This window comes from Colossoma macropomum, unplaced genomic scaffold (assembly GCF_904425465.1).
Source record: "Colossoma macropomum unplaced genomic scaffold, Colossoma_macropomum, whole genome shotgun sequence".
NCBI classification, from domain to species: domain Eukaryota; kingdom Metazoa; phylum Chordata; class Actinopteri; order Characiformes; family Serrasalmidae; genus Colossoma; species Colossoma macropomum.
Genome location: NW_023494791.1, coordinates 7,912,679 through 7,933,520, shown reverse-complemented (window position 1 = coordinate 7,933,520; position 20,842 = coordinate 7,912,679). Strand labels below are relative to the sequence as shown.

The following is a 20,842-nucleotide window of genomic DNA, read 5'->3' as shown; positions in this document are numbered from 1 at the left end:
CACTACTTTCCTGTCAGATGCTATTTAGGTTTGCTTTAATCAATTAATAAAATCAATGTACCACGAGTAACGCCAACAAAATAGAATAAAAAAAGAAGTTTGGCAAAAAGAACACCACTATTTTATGGCCTTAAAATAATAAAGATTGTCTACTAAATACTTTGCTGAAAATGTGTCAGTGTCATGATATACCAGCAGACAATAGATCACCCAGCACCGATGGTGGAGTCTACAAAACTAAATCAGGTAAGATGATTAAAGGTAATATATCTCCAACTAGGACTGCTGGATTATGGCAAAAATCACAATCACAATAATTTTGGTCAATTTTGAGATCACGATTATTCAACACGATTACTCATTGACTTTGGAAACATCATGCATTTATTGAACTTTGAAAATATTGTCTTTTTAACATGCGATTTTCTTGAACTTTAAAAAACAAATAAAAAATAAAGGAAAGTGGGGCACCGGATTTATAATACAAGGCAAAATGAGACGTCATTGTGAAACGGTGATTGGCACAATAATAGTTTTATCCCTACTACCTTGTTTTCATAATCGTTGGCAGCTAAAATCATTATTGAAAATAAAATTTGATTAATTGCTGAACCCTATGTCCAACTTATGAATTTAATAAAGATAGCTGATATTAAAAAAAGATGACCGAATGATTATGGATGTTGGATTTAGGCTCCAGCTGATGCATGTTCAACCCCATTTCCCCTATATCTGCACTTTAATCAAGTCAAAAAACAGGAGAGCAATGACTGTATTGCAGTGGGGTGTCTGTTGCACCACCTGCTGGTTTAACTGTGTACGGGCAACTATGCAGAGGTGAATGGTAATATTTACATGGTGACATTTACTCGTGATCATGAACTGCGGCATAATATTGGTGCATGTATATTTTGAGTACTTTCAAAAGTTTGTCTGAATGAGGGGAACAAAAAATGCATACCCAAAAGACAGCCTGTAATTACTTAAAAAAATGAAAGTTAGGTTTTAAGGCCAGTCACAGGAACCTTGCAAGTGTCTGTAAACACAGAGACAGAGACTGTTGAACAGTTTGAAGAAACTGCCACCATTCAGCACAGCCAGGCAGGTCAAACGAGTCATCTGAGGCAAAAGACTGAAAAATGACTGTGCCTCAGTCCCCAAGAGCTCGAACAAAGTAAAAGCATCCAGTAAGTTCCTTACATTGCTGGGGATTACTGCTGTGAAGGCATGCAAGGTAGCTTCCTGATGGACCTTGGCAACTGAAAACTTATTTTGTGAAGATGTTATTAAGGCAATGGGTATTTATAGCATCCAAGATTTAAAAACATTTTCTATCGGCCATTACGTTTACATTTTGTATGTTGTTTTTTTATTGTCAGACGATGCTTTTCACATATAATCAAATTGTATCAGTTCTATATGAAACCTTAGTTGGTGTCTCTGTAGTTGTAAAAGTTTGATTCAAATATAAAGGAATAACTGCCCATTAACATGCACACACCCAAAACTTCCACATTAAATAGCACTCTGGATGTTTCATCTGAATTTTTGTCATTTATGTGTTTGACTGAAGGCTGACTACACCGTGACTCACTAATACTTCCTTTTGAGTTTTTGCCTAAAAAAACAAACAAAAACAAAAACATGTTTTATGTAACTGAAAAACAGATGACAGTGACTTTGCCAGTCTTGCTACATGGCTTGATTCAGGGCCCCATGCTTACATGACTAGTCTCAACTAAAGGAAAAGCAGGCCTACAGCAGAGTTTCTGCACACCTGATGCAGCACATGAGGAGCTTTAGTTCATTGTATTAATGAGCGGAATCAGGCATCCTTAATGACCTAAAGAGTTACCTTTCACTAAAACACACACAACAACTAATGTTTTTTGTGTCAAAGTGTAAATGTTTGTTGTTAACATATAATTTAATTCTTATATTCAGAATATTTATGCATACCGTCTTATGCCAGAGTTTAAACATTCCTAGTCAAATTACATGTTTTGTTGATTTTCTAACAAATGAACACATCCTCTACAGAGAACACATTTTTCTGCACATTTTAGTGCATAATGTCTATTTGTTTGCCGGGTTTAACATTTTGAAAAACACACACACACACACACACGCCCACACACCCATTTTCTAAACCGCTTATCCTTCTGGGTTGCAGGGGGAGCTGGAGCCTATCCCAGCAGTCATAGGGCAGAAGGCAGGATACACCCTGGACAGGTCGCCAGTCCATCGCAGGGCAGACAGGCCTACACTCACACACACTCACACCTAGGGGCAGTTTATTGTGTCCAGTTGGCCTGACTGCATGTCTTTGGACTGGAGCAATTTTGAAAAGAAAAAAAAAAGAAAATCTAAAATGTGCATTAACATTTGCACAGGCTACATTTTATATAATTTCTTCCTCAATATGTTAAATTCAGCAAATAAACAGTAAGTGTGTATCCAAATGGGCAGAAGTGTTTTCTCTGTCGAGGATGTGTAAATTTATTTTCACTTAGAAAATGAACAAAACGTCAATTAACCAGGGGTGCCCAAACTTTTGTATACTACTGTGTATTTGTGTGACCTACATTTAAATATAAATAAACTTAGAATATATTTGTATATAGACCTGTCCAGGGTGTATCCTGCCCTCCGCCAAATGTCTGCTGGGATAGGCTCCAGCTCCCCCGCGACCCAGAAGGATAAGCGGCTTAGAAAGCTGGGAAAAATAAACTGATAAAAAATAGTCTTCATAAATGTTGTAAGATGCAGCTAAAGAACAGATTTAGCAGGCTTTAGGATTTTTTGAAGTCATATTAGTGTTTTTATACAGCTTTAGTTCACTTACAAATAAGGGCGAACCGTCCTGTTGTAATGTGCTCGCTGGGCTGAGGAGGACGCGGCTCTCTGACGGTCCTTTTCTCGAGGTACAGGAAGTTAAAGCCCGCTGTTCTGGTTGGGCTCCGCTGAGTGAGAAAGTTGTTCGGGGTCTGTCGGCTGCAGGGTTTGGAAACAAAAAATGGACAGCCAAGGAAGGAAAGTGGTGGTTTGTGATAACGGCACTGGGGTAGGTCTACACACCTTAAATCACATTCAGATTTCTGCTCTTGTGGAATTTTTGAGCAGCTACACAACAACATTAAAGAAGAGGCGCTGACAGGAAGTTAGCCAGCTAGTGAGACTGCTGTCAAAGCGCAGCTAAGCTAAGCGGGTACACAGTGGAAGATGTGAGAGAGCTGGAGGCTTAGAAACATTGAATATATATTCTTACATGTCTTAGGCCGCGAATTATGCATGTGGTGCAGTTTTGAAGCCATACTGTTTCATCCTGCACGTCTGCCTTTCTGCCTAGTTTCTCCATTTTCGCTCAACATTAGCCAAATAACTCGGAGCTAACGTTAGTCTTCGTTAGCGCCAACTTCCTCCACCCTGCTTGAGTTTGAATGATGACATAGTGACCGAAGTGATCAGGTTTAATGAGCAATATGGTCGAAAACAGTTATATTAAGTGTTTTCAATGTCTCAAAGAACGGAAATGAGGCTGCTAGTTCGGTCTTTAGTGGTGTAACTGGGCGAACTCTCCTAGCTAACGTTAGCAGTCGGGGAGCTGGCTAATGTGTCAGCTGTGCAGCAGAAAATCAGAAATTAGCAATAATAATGCGGTGTTTGTGATGTTTGGTCTGTTAGAACTGTCCAGCTACATCCTCTCTTAAACAAAATGACCTCCTACAACCAGGCCATTAAACTCGAATACCACCATATAGTTGATAAGTCTGAAGTCAGCTTCTCATTCGCCAGCTTCTTGAATAAATTTTTCCGTTCCACCTTAAATGGTGCAGCAGTTACAATGTAATTATGTTCCATTTAAGGTGGGACGGAAAAATGTGAACAAGAAGCTGGTCGCTACTTCCTTAGCTACCTTCATCATAGCTGCTAGTCTGCTGCTGCTGAGTCTCAGGAGTGAGTAGGTGTGTCAATGGCAGCGTGTCATTGTCTGGAGTTTCTCTGTAGGTTGCTTTGCTGTTTGGTTGAATGGAAATGTGATTTTGTCCACTCAAATGGGGACCTTGCATTTAAAATAGCTGGTGATGCTCTTCGATCGTGTTATACTGATGGACACAAGCGTTTTATTTTCAGCTGCCCATTTGCTGCGACCATTTGCCACGAATCTTGGAATAGGATGAAAGCAGCAGCAGATTCATTACAGTTTGAATTTCTTCTCTATAATCTGGGCTCCTTGTTAAAGCACACTTTCCTGCCCGGGAGAGGAAGTGCAGTGGTGGAGCGGAGGCAGTTATCAGCCGGTGAATCAGGAGGAAGTGAGATCGGCCTTAAAAGCCACAGAGCCTTAGACTAGATGCGTGTGACCCAACTCAAATGACCATGTAAGGTAGCCCGCTTTGTCACCCCATACGGAAATTTAGTGTATGGCAGTATGTGGGTTTCAAATATATGACATATATTAGCAGTTTAAAGAACCATATACCATCAAGTTTCCAACATAGAGAAACATGTGAAATATCTCTGCACCTTATCCTCACTGCCTCATGTTCAGAAATAAGTGCTGTGTCGGTGCTGCACTGTCCTGTCTGTTTACTGTGTCTAATGTCTGTTTTACTTACGTCAGTCCTGTATTATTTTGTTCCATGTTGCACCATGTTGGTCCTGGAGGAACGTAATTTAGCTCCACTGTGTACTTTTGCATAGACGGAATGACAATAAAAGCCTCTTGACCTTGACCTTTGTACCATTTCAGTGCATAAATGGTTCTTTGAATTGTTAAATTATTGTTCGCTATATTGGAAAATGTGATGGTATATGGTACTATATTGCACCAAAATGGATTCTACTATTGTTACAAGTCACTGAACCTTTTTCATATTATATAGATCCCTTTTTTGATGGTCAATAATTTATTGATTTTATTGCTTCCTGTGGAAGTGTTTTGTGGAAATAAATGCAAAGGTACTTGATAGAGATTGATTAGTTTCAGGATGAAGATACATAATGTATGTCATTGTACAGGATATATAATTTTTGTGCCTAATGTAACTCCAATTGATTGTTGTTGTGTTTTAATCGTTGTCAGAACTAAACCTTGTATCTCCAAAATAGAAGCTTGGAAATAAGTTTAAAAATATTTTTTTCCAAGTAATCTTGGACCGTTTGTATTGATTTATTCAGCATGATTTTTTTTCATGATGTAAAGGGCACCAGTTGCTTTACAAATTATGTAAAAAGAAAGAAAAAAAAGACATACAAGGTTTTGTCCCGACAGCAATAATATGCTTAAATAGATCTGAAATATTAGCCCTGGCAGTTTTAAAAACAATCCATGATCATTATTAAGATCATGTTTCACAAAGTGATCTCCTCCCTCTGTGTTGAGCACAATTAAAATTCTCCAGCATTTTTATCTAATGATCTGCAAAAGGTTAGAATACTTTTGTAAAAGCCAGTCACCTTTGTCAGTTCATATACATGATATGTATATACATAATTTTCCTCCCACACAGTTTGCTTATCTAAAGATGTGCATGATGATGTTTCCTTTTCTCTCCCACTCTTTCTCTTTGGTGTAGTTTGTGAAGTGTGGTTATGCAGGTTCCAACTTTCCAGAGCACATCTTCCCTGCCCTGGTGGGCAGGCCCATCATTCGCTCCACAGCTAAAGTTGGCAACATCGAGATTAAGGTGAGTTATAGATGTTCCACATCCATTCCTCACCCCACTCTGCTAATGTATTGAGTTTTTTCCAGTCATCATGGGTATTTTGACGCCTGAGAAATGATGCAAGAAGCATCATGGGCTCGGTTCCCCAAAAGCAATTTAGCGTTAAGATCATCCTAATTGGAAGAGAGAGTGTTCAGTGTGATGCTCGCTCTACCACTTAAGAATCATCTTTGTGCTCAGATTCTTTCGGGAAGCCCAGCCAACTTAAGTCATGAGAGCAGAATGTCATTTGATGTGCAGTGAGCATTAAGGTCTGTTCACACCAACTACAATTTTTTTGGACAAAAAAACACATAGTGGAACCTCCACACCAAATCTGATGGGTTTTTTTAAACCCCATGAGAATGTGGGAAGAGGACGTTATGTTACATAGCTTTACCTTTTGTGCTCTGCCACAAGAAAGACAAGCTGTTCTGCCACCATCATGATGCCTATTTGTTTGGATTGCAGCCATAACTGAAAGATCAGCCTGATATTATTATTATTATTTTTTTTTAGATGCAGCTTAGCAAATTGAGCTTGCTCCGATTAAAATTTTATGCAGCGTCAGTGTGGAAGACAGCATTAATATCAGTGTGGTAATTTTCAAAACTTTTTTTTTTGTCTGTAAAAATCAGACTCGGTGTGAATAGGCCTTTATTTTCAGCACAACAAATGTTACCAATTGGTTATTTGTCCCTACTATTTTTTTATTTTTCTCTTTTCTTTGAAGCTGTATATGAATATGTGATCAATCCAGAGACTGTATTTGGGTGGTTCAGTTTGGCCTTCAGCCAGCAGCTTTGTGCAAATGTTGGTTAATGTTTCAGGATCAGATTATCTCTTCTACAGTCAGTCCTTTCTCTGTCCCAGCCTTTGACCTTCCTCCTGACTCTTCCTCTTTATACTCTCTCTCCTGTGTTCTTCGCATGTTGAGGTAGAATAGCAAAAAGATGGTAAGTGCAGACCGATGTGTGCGTTTGCACCAATCGCCTGTCAAGGAAAGTGTGATGCACCATGCACTCTACCCAAACAAGAAAACCACTAAGGAACTGAGTTTTCTGCTAATTCTTTTGCTGTTTGTCTTTTTTTTTATGGTTCGTCTCGCCTTATAAATCATCTCACCCGTGTCATGTTTGCTTTGCTTCTCTAGTCATTGATTTTTTATTTTTTTTAATTTGGTTTGTTTTTTGTTTTGCTGGTTTGCAGTGAGTGAGTGTTTCTAACATTTTCTGGTTTTCTTGGGATTCTCTCGATCTTTATTATCCAAAAATTGACGCCTTCTTGCAACAGTTTTTTGGTCTGCTTATTAACAAAGGGAAATCATCTGTAAAACTGTGGCTGCAGTTTTAAAGTTGCAAATGTCTTTCACAGAACATGGCTGAGCTTCAAAGTCTCACCAAACCCCATAGCCCAAGTTCCTCTTCTCTGAAATAGGTTTAGCAGAAGTTGGCCTCAAGATGGAAGGAGCTATTTAAATGTCTGCATTTTGCCCAACTCATGTCTGTTTTTTTTTGTTGTCTTATCTGTGAGGTTGGGTGGGTAATCGTTGAAGGCTTGGCCAGTATATTGTTGTATTTCTGCATAATTGAATGGTTAAGAGAAACAAAGTCATTCAGAGCAGTTTGACATGAAATTGATTACAGTAGTGGCTATAGGAACCAGAGGTCAAAAGCTTAAATGCTTACCCATGTTATTTGCTATTCAAAATGACCAGTGATTTTACATGTGTAAACACATGAGTTTTATTTGTAGTGTTGATGATAAAATAGTGTTAAGTCTGAAAAAGTAAGTTTTCTCTATGGACTATTTTGTGTGCAACAACCTGCATGTACCACTCCACCGTGAATGGATTTAAAAATGCATTTTAAGCCAAAACCTCCTCAAAACTGGCATGTCTCAGGCATCAGGCAGTATATTCAGAACCATTTTGTGTAATAACATACTGTCTGTGAGGGAGCTTTTAGAGACATTGAACTTTTTGGATGTCTGGTTCCTAATATCACCACCACTGTGAACAATTCTGACTCATTAAGTTTCCATAGAAGGGATCATTTCATATCAGACCGTTCTGAATGACTTTCATTGCATTGATGCATACACAACGTATATATATGCAGACATTTTGAAAAAGCAGTATATTCCCATATAATGCAGTAACCATGTGCATATGTTAACTAGCCAAGTATTAGTCTCAGTGTGCTATAACGTAGGGTTAGGATTCAAATCACTTTTATATAGGGCATTTTTCCAGTGTGTATGAAGTTGCTGTAGTTCAGATCTGACTGTGCCGTACCCAGGAAGCAAGTCAGACAAATGAATTTTAAGCAGGGTGTTATTGAAAACACATGGTGCTGCCCGACTAGTGCTCCTTCAGTGCCAAAGCACACACAGTGCTCATGCTCGCTGGCTTTTTAGGATGAATACGTCTGTATATAGTGCATGGAATAGATAGTTTGTCAAGTGTAGTCCAGCACATCAGCCAAATGGAATTAATAGACATCCACTCTTGGAGGAACATAAGGAGAGCCAGTGCATGCCATTGTACAGTTTCCACAGCCATGTACAGGCTTGGTGAAGCTTAGCCTTCAATTCTAGGTAAAATAATATTGCCTGGATTCATATGCCGTATGCAAAAGTTTGTGTCCCCCTGGTCAATGACATGCATTGTTGGTTTTCAGAGAGAAAATAAGTTAACACATCATCTACAGAGAACACACTTATGCACACTTTAATACACAATTACTGGTTATTTGCTAAATTTAACATATTGGAGGAAGCAGTCAAACATGAAGGTGGTTTGCGCAAACATGATGGCACATTGTGTTTTATTTATTTCCAATATGTTAAAATTAGCAAATAAAACAGTGCACTAAAATTTGTAGAGATATATTTAAATGTGTTCTGTGTAGAGGATGTATTAACTTATTTTCACTTAAAAAATCAACAAAATATGTAATTTGACTAGGGGTTGGGGGCACTGTAGCTACTGCTGTGTAATCTGCGCTCTTCATTGAGGGATGTCTGAAGGGCGTGTTCAAAACAAGGTGGGAATTCAAATGTAAAAACAAGTCCCGTTCACTGAGTCAGGCGAATGAATCTGGGATGCTTACTAAAGGATAATGTCAAATTCATTCCCTTAAATATCCATGTAAAGTAGGAGGAGGTGAAGAACTCTACTGGAAAGGTTCTGGAGGGCTGGATTCCCGCACAGTATGGTGGTTTTCCTGCTCAAACACACCTGATTCAACTCAGCAGTTACTTGACAGGTTTAGCTGTTATTTCATAGCTGAGAAATCAGCAAACTGTGCTGGACCGCAACCCTCAGTTCACAACCCCGATTTAAAGCAGGCAATATATGTCTTATCTACAGCTAACTTCACAATGGGGACATGTTTGAGGCACACATTCTCTTGGTGATTGTATAGGGTGAGACATTCTTCAAAGTGGAATCTGATTGGAAGTGATGGGGAGGGTGTGGGAGGCATTCTAACAATCAGTCCAAAGTTAAAATGTCCTGTCACCAGACAGCCATCTGGAACCCAGGGCGTCTGGTACCAAGACTAGGTAAGGCTTATTCTGACGTTTGTGGTACCTTTTTAATCCATGGTCTTTATAGAGCTAAACTGTGCTACAGGCATGGTTTTGAGAATGAGAGTTTTGTTTATATTCACTTTACAGCATGTGGTGCCATGTAGGTGATATGACTAATATCTAGTATAATATACGGATGTTAAGTGGATGGAAGGGGATTGCAAGACATTGGTTGACTCAAAGTGGAAGCATGACTGTCGCAATGAAGTGTTAAGTTTTCATGGACTTCTTGACTCAAGTTTCTGTGGTTTACCTTTCAGTTGGTGGGACAAGGACATGTTTGTAGGTCATTTTGGATTAATTTTCAAGTGTGGAAATGCACAGGAAGGGTTTAGAAATGCTAACAGATGCAGAGCCTGGCAGCATTCATTTCAGGCCTGGGCATGAGAGTATACACCGATTAGCACTATTAGCGTTCTCAAGAGAATTAGAGGGTGTTGCTAAGCTCGATATCAGCCATTAGATCATGGTTTCAATTGTCACTTGGTGAAGTATAAAAAGAAATCAGTAGAACCTCATGAGGTAAGAGAAGAGAATGCTTAAGAGGGTTTGTATGTGGTTGTGTGTGAAAATGACTAACAAATGAGTTCAATGCATGAAGAGTTTGTGTTCTATGCATGCTGTATTTGCTACCGATGATAAATGACTTTGAGGGGGGGTCCATCTGTCCGTCCATCTCATCTCAGTGGCTGCGTGCACCATGCTTGTGCTCACTCTGAGCCACTGTGGAGCATCTGTCTGTTCATAAGTCACCAAGAATGCGGATGGTGGAAGATACTGGCAGGTTTGTGATGCAGAATCCCCAGTGCTGTGTGCATCTTTTTGGACATGCTGCATATGCTATCCAGAGTGGCAGCTGCGCTGTCACTTGGACATCCTGTACAGGATGCAGAATGAACTCTGGTATTATTTTAGTAACCTCTGTAAGCATTTTCTATTAGTGTTTCCTAACAGAACCTCCGATATGTGACCTTTTAGGACCTGATGGTAGGGGACGAGGCCAGTGAACTGCGCTCAATGCTGGAGGTGAATTACCCTATGGAAAACGGCATCGTCCGGAACTGGGATGACATGAAGCACCTGTGGGATTATACCTTTGGTCCGGAAAAACTCAACATCGACTCGCGCAACTGCAAGATTCTCCTCACAGAGCCCCCAATGAACCCCACTAAGAATCGTGAGAAGATCATAGAGGTGTGTAATTCAGTTTTTTAGACTCAAGTTGCGCTCCACTTTTATAAAGCGCATGTGACACATTTGTAATGATTTTTATTAAAGGTGGCACTTTGCTTTAAGCTGTTTGAGCCATAGAGTTTCTGCTTTGGTGCTTACAGAGCACTGATTAACTGCATGTTTAAAAAGAGGTTAAGAAGAGGTGCTCAAGTAGCATAACTGTGTGGTCCACATGAGTATAATTGGTCCTGGTTAAGTGTACATTGAAACATTGAATCAATGTACTCATAGTATATATATGTGTGTGTGTGTATAGATAGATAGATAGGGAGAGAGAGAGAGAGAGAGATAATATGCACTACTAATGTTCTGTCATTTACTGTATTTATGAAAATATCTTCACAGACAACGCAGTGATATAATATTACCATATTGCTCACTCCCAGATACCATATTTTGTTCAATATTGGCAGAATATAGAAAAATAAGTGTAACAGTGAACAGTTAATTCTCTTTACAAAGCAGCCAGAGCTGTCAGTTCATCAGCGCTCATAATGAGCCACTGCTGTGTGCTGGACAGTGCATTACTGCCTGCACCAGTGTTCATCTTTACGGTAGGGGGGTACAGATGCTTTGGGCTTCTCAGTGCTCCAGTCTGTTGCTGAAATTGGAAGAAAATCAGGGAATGCGTGAATACTGTGGGCCTGAGGAAAAAAATCAGCATTAGGGTGAGACTAATAATTCCATTCATTGCCATTTCTGGCAAAAAACTTTCTGTGAGGGACCTTTTAGAGGCATTAAACACTTTATCGTCCTGGTTCCTATCACCACCAGCCACTCTGAATGACTTTGTGTACATTTTAACCATTTAGTCATGCAGAAATTTTGAAATTCCCCAGTAATAGCACTTCCAACTTGGTCAAATGTCATAGTCCTCATTAATTGCCAGTTGTGTGGAAGTGTTGGTGAAACCTTCAGGCCAAAAGATGCCGGTTTTCTGGTGAGATCTCAGTTGTCAAACATTCATGAAACATTTTATTTTAGCTCATTAATTCCTTAGTGTTTGTTTTTACAACTGCTTAAGAAGGGTTGTCATCAAAAAGAATACAATTCACCAACAAGGGGTCGAAAATTGTAATCATGTTGGATGTAAAATTTGTGTAAGACTACAAACATCATGCTGCAGACGAGATCTGAAACAAATTCCTTACAGATCACAGAGGAAGTTATGTGTCAGTATTGGATGTTGCAAAAATTGGTTAAGAGTTCCTCTTTAACCGTTGATCCTTGCTTAGGTGTGGATAGGTGTGAACACTGACAAACGTCTTTCAGTCCTATAAAAAATATTTGAGCATTGTTAATAATACTCTCTCCTTCCATATCACATCCACTCTGTCAAACATATTTTGCTAATTCCGCTGTTCACGAAGTGTCACAAACATCATGTCTATGAAAAACATCAGAAACTAATACCTTTAAGTGATCACCAAAAATAAACCAAGACCTGTTGAGAAACTTCAAATTATTACTGTAAAAGATTAATTATGTATGCATTACAGTCTTGTGCTAAAGACTGTTTGACATTGTTGATTTGTTGCCTGTGCAAAAGTTACAGCATATTTTGTAATTTGTTTTTTGACCAGTATGTTATATTCGGCAAATAAACAGAAATTGTGCACTAAAATGTGCAGAAAATTGCCACATATAAGTTTGTTTTATATAAGAAAAATGTATTAACATATTTTTACTTATTTACTTATTTACATCCACACACATGTAATAGAGATCTCAAATAAGTATTTATTTATTTCAGGTCTCTACATGAACAGCACTGGGAAATGTCTGTGAACAAATGCTGGAGAAATGTTTTCTCCTTATTTAACATTACAGTTCACGGTATACTGCTGAGCTGTTGTTCTGATGTAATTGGAAGAGCAGATTTGTTAATGTGGTTAGTACGGTTTAAGTAGTTCAGTACTTTTGTAAATTTCAGAACGTGCCATTTGTAGCTGTCACTACAACTGAGTGAGACTGAAAGTATGGCACGAACAGCAGTTACGAGCATAAACCTCCTCAGAAAGAGCAGTGCTTCAAACGACATGAATGTGGCTTCATGACGAGCCTAGTTATTGAAATCTGCACCCGTTAACCATTGCTATGCAACGCTTTATGGTTTTATGCCTGTACCTGACGATACAAACAAAATAAAAAAATAAATTAAATAAAATGACTTTATTAGCGTGAATAATTGGTCTAAACTATACATAGAATCCTCTGACTAAAGCGTTTCTCTCTCGCAGATTTAGGTTTCTGTTGACAGATCAATTACAAACATTTGCACACACAAGCATTCAAACATCCCAACAATAAAGAGTATTTGCATTTTTATTTCTGTCATATTAGGATGTCCTTAGCATTTAACATATTATCTGTGTACTCTTCACTGGAAGATGTCCATATGTCCCAAAGTATGCTATTTTTTATCTTCTGAAGCATATAACAGTTTGGTACTTCTCACATTATTATTTTCTTATATACGTATGTGATTTGTTTATATTATTTTGTGTTTTCTGCTAGGTTATGTTTGAGACATACCAGTTCTCAGGAGTTTACATCGCCATTCAGGCTGTGCTCACATTGTATGCCCAAGGTATTTTACTGGAACCTGCCACTTCTTATTTCTTTTATGCTGTATATAGATATACTTGATGAAGCATTCTGTTCCACCTCACTGTTCAACACAGTCATAAACAAATAAACACATAAATGCAAACATATGTAAACATACACTCCTATGTAGTTTCCAATGTAATTATTGCTTTGCTCTTTATTGACGTTGTTTGTTTTTATACTCAGGTCTCCTGACGGGAGTGGTGGTGGATTCAGGTGATGGTGTCACCCATATTTGTCCTGTTTACGAGGGCTTCTCTCTTCCTCATCTCACACGCAGGTTGGACATCGCCGGCAGAGACATCACTCGATATCTTATAAAGGTGCTCCCCTCTGACCTGCTTCTTGCAGTTGTTTGTCTGATTGTGTTGTGCTTCATATTATGATATAGAACTGCCAGCAGCTCTAGTTGCTATATTAATAGTATATATGAGCCATGCAGTAGTTTTGTTAGTATGTTCCGCATGTCAGAAGTTTTAGGCAATCCACTTGTTAGTCGAGTGAAATTTGGCAGTTAGTGAAGTTCTCTCCTTTTCTTGCTCTTCCCTAGCTGCTACTTCTGCGAGGCTACGCCTTCAACCACTCAGCAGATTTTGAGACTGTACGTATGATGAAGGAGAAGCTGTGCTACGTGGGCTACAACATTGAGCAGGAGCAGAAGCTTGCTCTGGAGACCACTGTATTGGTGGAGTCCTACACGGTCAGTTCCTATAACCTTCGTAACGGATTGATTTAGGGTTAAGGGGCCACATCATAAACCAAAGGCAAGAATGAATATGGTTACTTTCTATGTCAGAAAGCTCATGTGGGATATTGCAAATGAAAGTTGTGGAGTGGTTTACCAGTTTGCCCAGTGGAAATAACCTACTCTGTTACCTGAGAAACATTGGACGAAAACTCTCAGCAGGGCAGTTCTTCAATTTGCAGGCTTGTGTCCTCTGCACTGTTTTCACTGCTGCTCTCCGATTGATCTGTGAGGGCCAGCGGCACATGCTCAGTGGTGAAAGGTGGGGTATAGGGTGGGCTACTATGAAGGAAGAAGGTTGCTGACCAACCATGGCTTCTTTTCCTATGACCATGTGAAGTGTAGGGGTAAAACTTTCCACTGGAGGTCCTGCTTTTCTTTCCAGCATGTTTTCCATACGAGGGAATGAGGGGGCGAAAAAAGTAAAACGGTGAAAAAAACATCAAGCGTTGAAACAAGGAGGCAGTGTGGTGTTGGAGGTACCTAACTAGCATGTAACATCATTTCCTGCGTGGCCACAGTCCTTCCCCAGCTGGGCCGCTGGGTGTTTCCGCTTCTAGATACCCTCAATGGGCTCTTTATGTACCCACGCACCTCTACGCCATCTTCTCATTACTCATCACAGTTAGACTCTGGGATACCATTCAGACCCACCACTCAGCAACTGATCAGTCATGAAAGAGAATTTGATTACTGCGGCAGGTCTCAGGACAGGGCAGAGCCAAATAGCATGTGCACTTTCTACATGAGAAAGAAATGAGCAGAAGATGTTTTGTTCCACTGATAGTTTGGTGAAAAATGTACAGAATTTTCCTGTTACTCCAAACATAGTCCAACAGAGGCTTGCTGTGTTTGGTCAGCAATAGAAATCAAACTCTGATGCAGCCCTTTTCATCTTTCTCTGTAGCTTCCTGATGGCAGAGTGATAAAGGTCGGAGGGGAGAGGTTTGAGGCACCAGAGGCTCTGTTCCAGCCCCACCTGATTAACGTGGAAGGAGTAGGAGTGGCCGAGCTGCTCTTCAACACTATTCAGGCAGCAGATATCGACACCAGGTGACCACAAACCACAAACTTGACCAGGGCTGTGCTGTCTGAGTATATTTATCGTTATCCTGATAACTTATGTCAATATGCTTTTCTGAATATTCTGTGGATGTATGTTTTTATATACTGGCTGTACTTCTAGAACACTGACTAACTGCATTTTTCATTAGAAAGAGAGCAAAACTAGTCTGTTTTTAATTAGATTTAGTGCAGTGCAGGATGTAAAATATTGAGTAAAAATAGTATTATTCATAGTTTTTGATGGCATTTTTAAAGGTTGCTCTACTGGTTCTTATTTATATTTTAATACGCTTTATTTAACTCCTTTTTATCCCATTTTATTTAGCCCCTTAAACAGTCCCATAGGGTCAAACATGGGCTAACGAGATGCTTGTTGTCTGTCGGAAAATGTGGACAAGTGCATCATTGCCCCCTACTGAGCTCTGCCTTCATGAAGCATTAGATTGATTTAAAAAATTTCACTCTGTTTCTTCCCTCCTAATAAGTCTATGTCCACCCAAATTTAGCCCAAAATTTCTGTTGGTTCTCATCAGTTAATGTCTGACCTTGCCCTTTAAACTGCAGCTGCATGTACCTTAAGACTTATTAGTTAGTAAGTACCGTAATTTATTTTGTTAACATACATGTTAGTTTCATAGTGATTAGGTAGTAATGAGAGTACAAGGTTAAAGTGTGGGCCTACAAACAGACCCTTAGAGTTTAAGGTGTTAATGCAGGTCTGTTGTTTAATACTTGTTTTTATCATGTAACAAGAACACTAGGCTTTTTCCTTTCACTATATAGAGAACTTCACTCTTGTGATATTAATCTTTTTTTCATCTCTCTCTTTCTCTCTGTTTCTCTCCCTCAGGGCTGAGTTTTATAAACACATTGTTCTCTCGGGAGGTTCCACCATGTACCCTGGCCTGCCCTCTCGGCTGGAGAGAGAACTCAAGCAGCTCTATCTAGAGCGTGTGCTTAAAGGCGATGTTGACAAGCTCTCAGTGAGTATGCTCAATTCATAAACACGTGTGAGCGGTAGGGTGGAAGCATTCTAGACACCTCTCAGTTTTCAAAAGTAGATTTAGCTTGATTGAATTTGAGTTTAACCTACCCATTGTGCTCGTTACAGCTATAGGCCTACATCTTCATTTCAGGCTTATGTCCTAAAGCATATTATTCGAATATTACATGGAAAACAGAGCAAAATGGTTATTCTTAAGTTATAGGAGTGATTAATATTATCCTAAACCAACAGTCATTTTATTTGTTCATTTTACTATTTTTTTTATGCCACGCTGTATGTAATGTAACCTATAGTGTTTACTTTTCATCAGATGTTTAGTACTGTTGAAGTACCTCTTTACAATAATCACAGACAGCACAGTGGAGAGATGGAGCTGGACTGAGGGGGAGACGAGTATTTTTGAAAGGAATGCTGCCACTTTTCAGCTCCTAAAGAGAGATGTTTAGAGAAGGCTACAGCCTTTCTATGTAGAAAGTACTGAAACAGCTCTAGGGCGGCACGGTGGCGCAGTAGTGCTGTCACTTCACAGCAAGAAAGGCTTGGGTTCGATCCCCGGCTGGGAGACCAGGGTCCTTTCTGTATGAGGTTTGCGTGTTCTCCCCTTGTGTGTGTGGGTTTCCTCCTTCAGTCCAAAGACATGCAGTCTGACCAATTGGTGCAGCGTGACCTCTATAACTAACACACGTTTGCCATTCATGTGTACAGCGTTTGGAATGGTACAGAGCACATATACCCGCTTTTAACAAAGTTTCACAGACATACTGTTTATCAGTTTTGCTTAATAAAAAGATAATTTGCATTTGTTTATTCTCTGCACTTTTTAAAATTGTGAATGGATGTTCATATCTAGCAGTAGACATACCGGATAAGTATATACCACCAAAGATTTAATTAGTACCATGAGTGATAAAACTCCCATTTTGATGTTTTATTTGTTTTTGTTTTGATCTTTTTTTCTGTTTTTTGCTGTGTGCGGCACAAGGAAAAAATGGCTCAGTGGCTGTTCTGTAGATGCTGCGCTGCTCGTGCAAGTTCTGTGAACGCTTTAACTTCTTAACATGAACAAACATGAAAAATGGAAAGCAAGACATTCTGAGTCTCTCAGATGGCCTTAGCTTTTGTCCAGTTGTCTTTTGTCCCACTCGCATGAAGTACTCACGTTGACCAGCAGGTGGAACTGAGTGACCTCTTTGAGCCGGACCACGGCCGACTGTCTTACAGCACAGGCCCAGGTTACATATGTGCTGCCTGGCCGTGCTCTCGTGTAGAATCTGGCCATGGCCTGTAACAGCATTTTGGGGTGGTTTGAACTGCCCGCTTGTCAGAACTCTATTTTTGGATGATCAAGTACAGATGGGTCGCCCGATACAGTGGAGCAGCATGTGTTGGTCTGTCTCAAGGCTGTGCTCAAGGCAAATTTAAAAACTTAGCGAGCGCTTGTGTAACTTCGAGTTCTCTTTGAGCCACCTGTTTTCAAACTGTTCATAGTTCGCGTGGCTGTGTGTTTACAGACTCTCCTATGTGAGAAAGCACCACAGTTTATGACTATCACTTTTTTACTTACTACACAAATTATACACAAATTAATTATTAGAGTTTTTTTTCCTTCTAGCTGCTTCTAGTTTGCTTTTGGCTTTTACCCTATTTTGAGAATTTTTTATTCTTTACACTTTTTTCATTTTTTATTTATACTATACATCATTATGTATTTTTTATGTAATATAAAAACAAAAATATAAGAATATATTTTTCTTTTTTTCTTTTACATGGTTAAATATTTGCTGTGTTAAATATTTGTTTGAATGGTTATTTATCCTGATATTTATTTATCTATAAATACTTATATACGCATTGTACACTATTTATATTATATGCATTTGTGTATGTGTGTGTTGCATTTTTATATATTTTTGTGTATATATAATATGTATGTATTTAAATATTTAAATCGGATTTTGTTTTTTTTTTCCAACCTACAATTTACATTTAGTTTTCCAGTTAATTTTACAATAATTCAAAACTTTAAAATATTTGTTTTATTTCTTCATATCTTTTGTATTATTTTTTTTTCTATTTTTTCCACTGCATTTTCCACTTATTTTCTCGCTGCATTTTACTCACGCCCTGTCTATTTAACACCCTGCAGAAATTTAAGATCCGGATTGAGGACCCTCCGCGGCGCAAGCACATGGTGTTCCTGGGTGGGGCTGTGCTGGCCGACATCATGAAAGACAAGGACAACTTCTGGCTGACCCGGGAGGAGTATCAGGAGAAGGGCATGCGCGTGCTCGAGAAGCTTGGCGTCACAGTCAGATAAACTCCGTTACAGTTTCATATAAACCCTCCGTGTCCTCTCCACTATCCCATATACAGGATATCCACAGCATCTGTCCATGTGTGCGTTGTTCTACCTCCCACCTCCTGTGTTCTGCTTCTCGTGCCACTGAATCATGTGATCACTCTTAGGAAGGAGATGAAGGGAGGAGGGGGTGTATTGTATGAGGGATACTGGGGAGGGAAGTTTGTGAGTTTGCCATCCAGTTTCTTGGGCCCTCTGTCATTTATCCTGATGCCCCAGTAGCAGAAAGCCATCACGAGAGATGTCACCAGCAGTCATTTCAGCTTACGTCAGTCAGTCTCATTTGCACTGCACTTAATAACAGGTCCTCTGCGGTATGGCTATCGAGACTGTAGGTAAATTGCAACACCAAAGCTAATACTGTCTCACCATAGCTTACTTAGGACCACCCGTTGTGTGCATTATGACTGAAACTGATGCCAGTTGTAAAGGATTCTGGTGACATCTCTTATAGCCTATGTTATACTGTCAGCCTAATGAACGTTGATTCATTTGCTGATTTGTGTTAAAGAAGAGACAAATTCGAACCGAAACAAAACTATTGATGACGGTTATTGGTTTTCTCTACTGTGCATTCGTCTCTGGATGAGGGGATGCAGCTCCAGTCCTCCATTTCTCTCACACTCTCTATCCACTCTCCTTATCCATGTGTCAAGTGCTTGTCCTTAATGAGTTCTTGTGCTCAGGGTTTTGGTTTGTTGGGCTAAAAAAGTTGGTTTTGTCTTTTTCTAGCTTTCAGCTTAACGTTGTATTCCGGTTGCTTATTTTTCTGTACTTTAGCATTGACTCAACAGTCCCTTTAAAATGGGAATTGGCCAGTTCCTTCCAGCTCCCAGCTATTCCAGAAGGTGGTCAAACGTTGTTATATGAGAGTGAGGGGAGATTTGTTTTGCTTTTCTTCTTTTGAATGTTCACTTTTTTCCTTTTTTTTTTCCCAATTTGCAGTGCATTTTTGACCTTATTGAAATTGTGTCTGGTATAGAATACACAAATGTGTAGGTATGTAAAGTTAAATCAAATGACTCCCCTTTTTATTCAGACACAACAATGATAATTATAAGGGACTCAGTTTGTAACTGAGGTTAAGGGTGTCAATCCAGTATGTCTGATGATGATTATTACTAAGAACCCAATAGATGAGTGACATGTAATATCATGAAGAGGTTGGTATTGTTTTTTTTTTTTTTTTTCTTTTTTGAGTCTTGGGGCCTCGTGTATATTAGAGGCACCTCATACTCTTTGTACGTTTCCATAAATGCTCATACAGTGCCAAGGGCAGTTGATCTGACTGGATCTTATGTTCTTTTTTTATTATTATTATTATTGTTATAGCATAACTGCCTAACGCTGATTTAAATAAAGAACATGATTTATAAATAATCTGGCTGTTTCTTTTCTACTAATAATGGTCCATTGGTGTTACAGAATCATGCTTGAATGAAATAAGAATAACAGCCTGAATGTGACCCTGTTGGTAACTTTTTAAACTCTGAGACCATTTTATGATTTCTGTTGATGTTTGCAGAGATTCACTGAAATGTTAATGCTTCCTTAGATTTTACATGATGAAATGTTTTCAGGGGTGGAATTTATTTGGAGAAAAAAAAAGTCAGATTTTTGACCAGTTGGTGGCATCCAAATACAATTGCTGAGGTCCGTTCATGGTGGTTTTCCAACAAAGTTAACAATGGTTGACCAATCCTGTGTACTAAACCAAAACCATCTCAGTTACATTTACAACATTTCACTGCTGTCGGAACAAAACCTTGTATCTCCATTTTTGTTTGTCAAAAAATGTTCAGTTTTTCACATAATTTGAAAATGCCTGTTGCCCTTTACATTGTGTGTAAATGTCATGATGAATGGGCCAAAAATGCAGCCCAAAATGGCTTGGAAAAAAAGTCTGGTTCCATTGACTTACAATAAAAGTAGATTTTTTTCTTCTCCTGTAAAGTTACCATTTTGGAGATATGAGGTTTTGTTCCGACAGTGGTGATATATAATTGTCACTGAGTGCTTGTGTTTGTTGGTTGATATTACAAGACAGTCGTTCGTTACGCCTCTGAACGTAGAACCCATCCAGTGATTAATCTTGTGGAGAAATCCCTGATTTAAAGTGATCAGTGAGGAATTTGGACGGTCCCTGTTTAACCTACCTGTCAGATGTGAAAATGCCTGCTCTGGCCTGATCAAAGCCACCCTTATCCTCAGCTTTCTCCCACTGTCAGGAGAGAGACAGATAAAGAGCCTGTGCTTGTCCACCTTTGCTCCTGATTACACGTCTTGCAGGAAATGGCCCACTAAAGTACCACTTCAAAAACCATTTTGCTGTTGTGTAATAGATGAGATTACTACAGTGGGGTTACCAGCACACACACTCTCATAAAGCTCATATCCACAAGCTCACGGTGTGGATATGAATATAAACTTGGATTGTCCAAACTGCAGTCATTTTCTCTGCAAACCTGCTTCCCATTGCCGTCACACTGCCACATGCAGCAACTGTGCGAGGCTTGTTTTAT

At 39.3% G+C, this 20,842-nt stretch overlaps 1 protein-coding gene across 2 annotated transcripts; it reads left to right on the top strand.

Moving 5' to 3' along the window:
* The first annotated feature begins 2,910 nt into the window (after positions 1-2,910).
* Positions 2,911-19,700, top strand: actr2b (actin related protein 2b). Of its 2 annotated transcripts, XM_036573744.1 has the most exons (10): positions 2,911-3,064; positions 5,580-5,690; positions 6,650-6,664; positions 10,281-10,496; positions 13,053-13,125; positions 13,332-13,468; positions 13,696-13,845; positions 14,798-14,943; positions 15,806-15,938; positions 18,108-19,700. In XM_036573744.1, exons 1-10 carry the CDS (start codon positions 3,017-3,019, stop codon positions 18,276-18,278), a joined length of 1,200 nt encoding a protein of 399 aa, XP_036429637.1. In that variant the 5' UTR covers positions 2,911-3,016; the 3' UTR covers positions 18,279-19,700. The 2 variants fall into 2 exon arrangements, with proteins under 2 accessions (XP_036429637.1, XP_036429639.1); XM_036573746.1 differs by lacking the exon at positions 6,650-6,664.
* The last annotated feature ends 1,142 nt before the right edge of the window (positions 19,701-20,842 follow it).

What these genes read in the sequence shown, in the direction of transcription:
- actr2b (XM_036573744.1), top strand. Translation starts at nt 3,017, where the DNA reads ATGGACAGCCAAGGAAGGAAAGTGGTGGTTTGTGATAACGGCACTGGG. An exon ending in TCACTCGATATCTTATAAAG is followed by an intron (nt 13,469 to 13,695) that starts GTGCTCCCCTCT and finishes GCTCTTCCCTAG; the next exon opens with CTGCTACTTCTGCGAGGCTA. An exon ending in GCGATGTTGACAAGCTCTCA is followed by an intron (nt 15,939 to 18,107) that starts GTGAGTATGCTC and finishes AACACCCTGCAG; the next exon opens with AAATTTAAGATCCGGATTGA.